This window comes from Cebus imitator, unplaced genomic scaffold (assembly GCF_001604975.1).
Source record: "Cebus imitator isolate Cc_AM_T3 unplaced genomic scaffold, Cebus_imitator-1.0 Scaffold584, whole genome shotgun sequence".
In the NCBI taxonomy this organism is placed as follows: Eukaryota; Metazoa; Chordata; class Mammalia; order Primates; family Cebidae; genus Cebus; species Cebus imitator.
The window spans coordinates 477,446-483,945 of record NW_016107899.1 but is presented as its reverse complement, the minus strand read 5'-3'; the positions used below and the strand labels follow the sequence as shown (position 1 = coordinate 483,945).

Here is a 6,500-nt window from a genome sequence, read left to right as displayed (position 1 = left end):
AAAAAAAAAAAAAAAAATTCCATCTCAAAAAAAATAATAATAATACGTTCCCCTTTTTCCTTGGGTCTTCTTTTCTGAATGTTCCCATGTCATGTAAAACTTAAGTAAGTTTGTATGCTTTTCTCTGCCTTTTATTAGAAGTGCCTCAGCCATGAAGCTTGAGACAGGTAAAGAAAAGTTATTATTACCTTTTCTCCCCTGCAGCATCAAAACCACTACCCACAGAGAATAGAGGACCACAGTAGCATCTTACCTGTGTGCCCTGTGCCCCTTGAGCGAGGAGAGGGTTGCAGAGAAGCAGCCTTCACCCCACCCCAGTGGATGGAGTTTCCTGAGGTTTAGTGACACCAGGAATGGCAACTAGTTGGGGCAACCTGGTGGGGAATGCAACCAGGTGAAACACCAAGCAGGAGCCAGTCCACCACAGCTGGGAACTGTGTTATGGGTCAGCCCACAAGACCACTGATGAACTCATCACAAACTCCAAAACATTCATAAAGAATAAGGTCTGCAGTCCGGGTGTGATGGCTCTCACACCTGTAATCCCAGCACTTTGGGAGGCCAAGGTGGGTGGATCACAGGGTCAGGAGTTCAAGACCAGACTGGCCAAGATGGTGAAACCCCATCTTTACTAAAATATAAAAAATTAGCTGGGCATGATGGCAGGTGACTGTAATCCCAGGTACTTGGGAGGCTGAGGCAGAAGAATCACTTGGAACCCCAGGTGGCAGAGGTTGCAGTAAGCCAAGAATGAGCCACTGGACTCCAGCCTGGGTAACAGAGCAAGTCTCTGTCTCAAAAAAAAAAATAATAATAATAAGTCTCTGTCTCAAAAATAAAGTCTGCTGCAGGCAGTGGCTGGAGAAAAAAACAAATCTAAATAATTTCAAATTTATATTCCACCAAGTTCTGACTATTAAATCTTCCAATCAGTAAGTCAGAATGTTCATCAATTATAAGCACTTTTTAAACCAAACAAACCATGGTAATAATGTTCACAGGCAGTGAAACTCAAGGCTATCATTATACACGCCAAGTTATAAGGAATTCTATTTATCACTATTATATTTCCTCCCTCAAATGTCTTTAGGAAAAAAACAGAGCAAGGGAGGAAACAGGAAGCCTATCAGTCTGGGAGTGTGCAGGAATTTTGCAAAGGAACACCAGAAAACAATGTAAAACACACACTAATTCATTCTCTACCATTAATGTTGCTAATTACCTGATATATTTTTCTTTTATAACAATCAGGAGGGGCTGAGTGCAGTGGTTCACACCTATAATCCCAGCACTTTGGGAAGCCAAGGTAGATGGATCACTTGAGGCCAGGAGTTCGAGACCAGCCTGGCTACATGGTAAAACCCCATCTCTACAAAAACTACAAATATTAGCTAGAAGTGGTGGCACACACCTGTAGTCTCAGCTCCTTAGGAGGCTAAAGTGGAAGAATCGCTTAAGCCCAGGAGGCTGAGGTTGTAGTGAGCCAAGATCACACCACTGCACTCCAGCCAGGGCGAATGAACACAACACTGTCTCAAAAATAATAATAAATAATAATAATCAGGAGGAACTCTAAATTCTACCGAAGAGCAAAACAGCTGAAATGCTCTCATCATAAGGTAGCAACCAGTATGCAAAACCAAAGATTTAACCCTTCAAATGTATGCTGTTTCCAACAGCCAAAAACATTAAAGAATATACATTTCAAAGACTCACTGCAGGGAGTGCAGTGGATGGGACCATTATGTAAGGAATTCAGTGTAAAAAAAAAAAAAAATCCCAAGCTAGAAAAAAAGATTTTGAGTAAAAATCAAACTTCATAAACCCAAGAAAGACTTAAGGACAAAGTACAATGGGCCAGTTGCCAACCACACTAGAAAAAAATATGTAAGAATCATAGACTTCTTATGGATGAAGAAACTGAGGCCTACAGCATTTCTACTGTATGTGGAGTGTCAGAGGGCAAATAGCAACGTGCACTCAATGCAAACCAATTTAGAAACCCTCAATTACACACAAGAGGTTAGTAACATGTTACATCAAAATGACTGCTCTTCCCCCAAACCCCCTCCATTTCCTCACCTTTTCTCCTCTCTATCTGGAATGTTCTCCATCCCCATCACCACCTTCTGAAATCCTACCAGTCAGTCCTTTAGGGCTCACTCCAAAGGCAACTTCCTCCACTGTTCAGCCTTCCTCAATTATTCCAGCTAGAAGAAACATATTCTAAAGTCCCGTAGTGAACTTGCTCTTTCATATTTAGAGTCCGTCATTTGTACTGATTTTTCTCCTTTACTAAACTGCAAAACTTTGATGACAATGACCATATCAACCTTCCTCCCCCCAGTCTTCTAGGTAATCAAGCACTACACCCTGCACATAGGAAGCATCAATAAATGTAAACAAAATAAATTTTTAAAACTATTTTAGAAATTATAATTGTTTAATATCAACAGTATAAAATTAAATACTTATTCTAAAGTAACAATAAATATTAATAGAAAAAATATAATTTATAGCACTGACCCTTGGTGGCCCAATAATCATGCCTGTCCACCTGGTAAGTGTCATATCTTCATCATCTTCAAGGCCCCAGCTAACCGTACCATCGCCTACTCCTTTTTGTCCTTCTTCAAGTTCTTCCAACAAGCGAAAATTACGGGGAACTTTAACTCCTATACAAAAGAACGTCAGTGTCAATGTAAAAAGTTCATAATTGTAAGAGCTACGCATATTTAAATTGTTTTTTCCGAATTAATCCTTTATAAATTATTTCCCAAAAAGACAAAATCCCCTTAAAAAAACATTCTGCTCTATACAAAAAAATTAATTAAAAAAAAAAGCATTCTGCTCCAGAAAATGCTGAATCTAACAACCCCCAAACATTAACAGCAGTATAGAATGTGTATATAAATTCCTAATCAATTTTATACTGACATAAGTCAATCAATCATAAGGAAATCATTACAAGTGAACATTTTCCCTTCTTGAGGTTTCTGTTCCAGCCAAGGACTCTGCATCAAATAAACAGGCATGACCAGAAAGTTCATAAAAGCCAAAGTTCATTAATGTATACTCTCTAATGGTTTTTAAAGAGTAGAATTATGTTCCCTCTTAGAAAGTACAGCAGAAGGTACTGCCTTTTAGAATGCTGAAGCAGTCCCACCCACAGTCCCCAGTCTGCCTCTTTCCTCCTGTCCCTAACCAATAAGGCCCTACTTCCACCAACTCAGCACCATCAGTTAAGGAACACTTGAGGAGTTACTAGATTCGAGGACAAATCTCCTGATATTCCAGAGTTTCCTAGGACATCATTCTTCACCTCCATGCCTGACGTAGCAAATTTTTTGTAATCCACTAACCCTTCTTACATCTCCACTCCATGCCATACATGTTTCTACCCTTTCAGACTTTATCACTCCTTATTTTATTTCTAAAATCTTTTTTTTTTTTTTTTTTTTGGGTCGGAGTTTTCCTCTTGTTACCCAGGCTGGAGTGCAATGGTGTGATCTCGGCTCACTGCAACCTCTACCTCCTGGGTTCAAGCAATTCTCCTGCCTCAGCCTCCTGAGTAGCTGGGATTACAAGCACTACAGGCATGAGCCACCATGCCTGCCTGATTTTTTGTATTTTTAGTAGAAACGGGGTTTCACCATGTTAGCCAGGCTGGTCTCAAACTCCTGACCTCAGGTGATGCACCCGCCTTGGCCTCCCAAAGTGCTGGGATTACAGGTGTGAGCCACCACGCCCGGCTATTTCTAAGATCTTAACACAGAAATCTCTCTGCCTAGAATGGTTCCCACTCCTTCACTTGCACTGAACCTGGTCTTTGCCATCATTCCAACTGCCAATCCCTGGAATTCAACCACAATTCCCCCAATTTTCCACAACCTGTTCTAGGATTACTGGCCTGGCCTCTCTACCAAAGGATGAACACTGTGGTCTTCCATGCCCTCCACAGCATCTAACATAAAACATCCTCTAACCTCATCACACAAGTTTGTAAAAAATATGGAAATGCCCTCAGAATCCTCTCTCTCCTCCTCTCATATACACACAATTATAAGGCAGAAAAAAAAAATCTCCTTAAAAGTAAATGTAATTTTTTGCAGCTTCTCTCTCCCACTGAAAAAGTCATTACAATTACTATAATTGTTAATAGCCATTTGTTTAACAAATATTATGTGCGATTTTAAATAAATTTTCCCATTTAGCTCTAAAAGTACCTGAAACTGAAAAAGTGATGTGACCTCCTCAAGGTCACACAGCTATAAATGGCAGATCCAGTATGAAAATCCAGTTTCTAGACCACAGCAACCCTTCTCACCACTAAGTGGCACCGCACTGCAAGCTACACTGGCAGCACAGCCTGGTAGTCTGAGCACCCACATCAGACTGCCTGAGTTGAGCTCCAGCTCTGCTGCCCACCTGACCTGTGACCCCAGCACAGTTTTCTCATCTGTAGAAGTGGGATAACAATCATCCCTACCTCACTGGATCACTGTGAAAATTAGACAAGGTAACCCATCTCAAATGCTTACAATGTTGACTATGATCATTTCAGTGTCCACATTAAACAGAATGTTATAAAACTTCTACGTACCTCCATCTAAGTTGTTGAAGATAAAAGCTCTTTATAAATTCCTCTAGGGTGGCCCCTGAAAACTTTATCCTAAGGTCTAAGTTTCTATTTATATAACACTGGGACAACTACTTTTTTATTTTACCGTACTGTGTAGTTATGACCTCCAATATACTCTCTTGAATAGCTTCTTAAAATAACTGTAAACAAACTTGGTTATCCTTGCCATTATTAAGTCATTCCCCCAACAATAATTTTAAATTTGTGTTGAATTTCTTTGCTTCCTTTTTATAACCAGTTCAGTGAGGTGACCTTTATGGGCATCCAAAACCACAAAGTAAACAATGTAAAACTAACATTTCCTTTTACATAAGTGCCATAAAAGTGACAAATCTAGTTACTGCTAAACTTGTCACCATCTCTCTTACATAGCACTTTGGAAAAATCGTTCTAAGATTAACAGATAAATTATTGACAATACTAATATTTAAAGAGTTATTGCAGCTTTTTTTTTTTTTGAGACAGAGTTTCACTCATGTTACCCAGGGTGGAGTGCAATGGCACCATCTTGGCTCACCACAACCTCCGCCTCCTGGGTTCAGGCAATTCTCCTGCCTCAGCCTCCTGAGTAGCTGGGATTACAGGCACGCGCCACCATGCCCAGCTAATTTTTTTTTTGTATTTTTAGTAGAGACGGGGTTTCACTATGTTGACCAGGATGGTCTCGATCTCTTGACCTCGTGATCCACCCGCCTTGGCCTCCCAAAGTGCTGGGATTACAGGCTTGAGCCACCGTGCCCGGCAGCTTTTTGTTTTTAAAGCATGAGACTCACATCAGGCATGCTGGCTCACAGCCATAATCCCAGCACCTTGGGAGACCAAGGCAGGATTACTTTAGGCTGGGAGTTTGAGATCAGCCTGGGCAACACAGCAAGACCCTGTCTATACAAAACTTTTAAAAATTAGCCAAGCATAGTGATGCACACCTGTAGTCTCAGCTACTTGGGAGACCGAGGTGGGAGGATCCCTTGAGGCCAGGAGTTCGAGACCACCCTGGGCAACATGGTGAAACTCCATCTCTACAAAAAATACAAAAATTAGCCAGATGTGGTGATGCTCAACCGTAGGCCCAGCTACTAGGGAGGCTGAGGTGGGAGGATCACTTAAGCCTGACAGGTTGAGGTGCAGTGAGCCGAGATCATACCACTGCACTCCAGCCCGTGACAGAGTGAGACCCTGTCTCAAAAAAAAAAATAAAAAGTTTAAAATTCAAAAAAGCATTGAGACTCAAAAACAAAACAGTGAGCTGTTTTCAAATTCTGGGCTAGGGCACTGTGGTCTTATTTTACCTAACCTTAAATGCCTGTCAAGAGAAAAAAAAAAGCCACAAGGTGGAGCTGTTGCTCCACAGAAGTCACAGCATGCATGTGCTGCCCTTTGATCTCCTGCATTAGACAATAACCTAAAACTGACAGAACTACTAGTGAGTTGCCAAAACAAGCCGAGAAGCCAAATCTCCAGGCTTCCCACTAATCCAGTCTCCTAGTTAGTACATCACAATGAACCTCCACTCATGAGAGATAAGGCCAAAATTAGTAGTAATTTTCAGAAACAAAACCCTGCATGCAAACATACTGGAAAACATGCTTCCAGTTTTTAACCTGAAAGTTATGATACCAAGTTACTTGCCTTCAAATGCGCCATGATACCCAAAACATGCCAAATACTAGGAGAATGAGTCTTGCCATGCTGTGCTTACCTGAAACACAGATTTTCCTAATTCATAAACCTTTGACCTTTTTTAAGTTAACAGGGAAAATGCAAAAATAGAACTTTAAATAGACATTTTAAAATATTAGTCTTGTTAGTGGACAGGAGCAGAGATTTTGCCACCTTTTTTTTTTTTTTTTTTTTTTTT

General features: G+C 40.6%; 1 protein-coding gene across 1 annotated transcript in view; it reads right to left on the bottom strand.

The window, feature by feature from the left end:
- Window positions 1–6,500, bottom strand: part of UBE2V2 (ubiquitin conjugating enzyme E2 V2) — a 68,873-nt gene that overhangs the window by 16,980 nt on the left and 45,393 nt on the right. Inside the window, exon 2 of the mRNA XM_017516410.2 lies at window positions 2,527–2,675. Within this exon, the coding sequence (XP_017371899.2) occupies window positions 2,527–2,675 (149 nt within the window). The remainder of the gene's footprint in view (window positions 1–2,526; window positions 2,676–6,500) is intronic.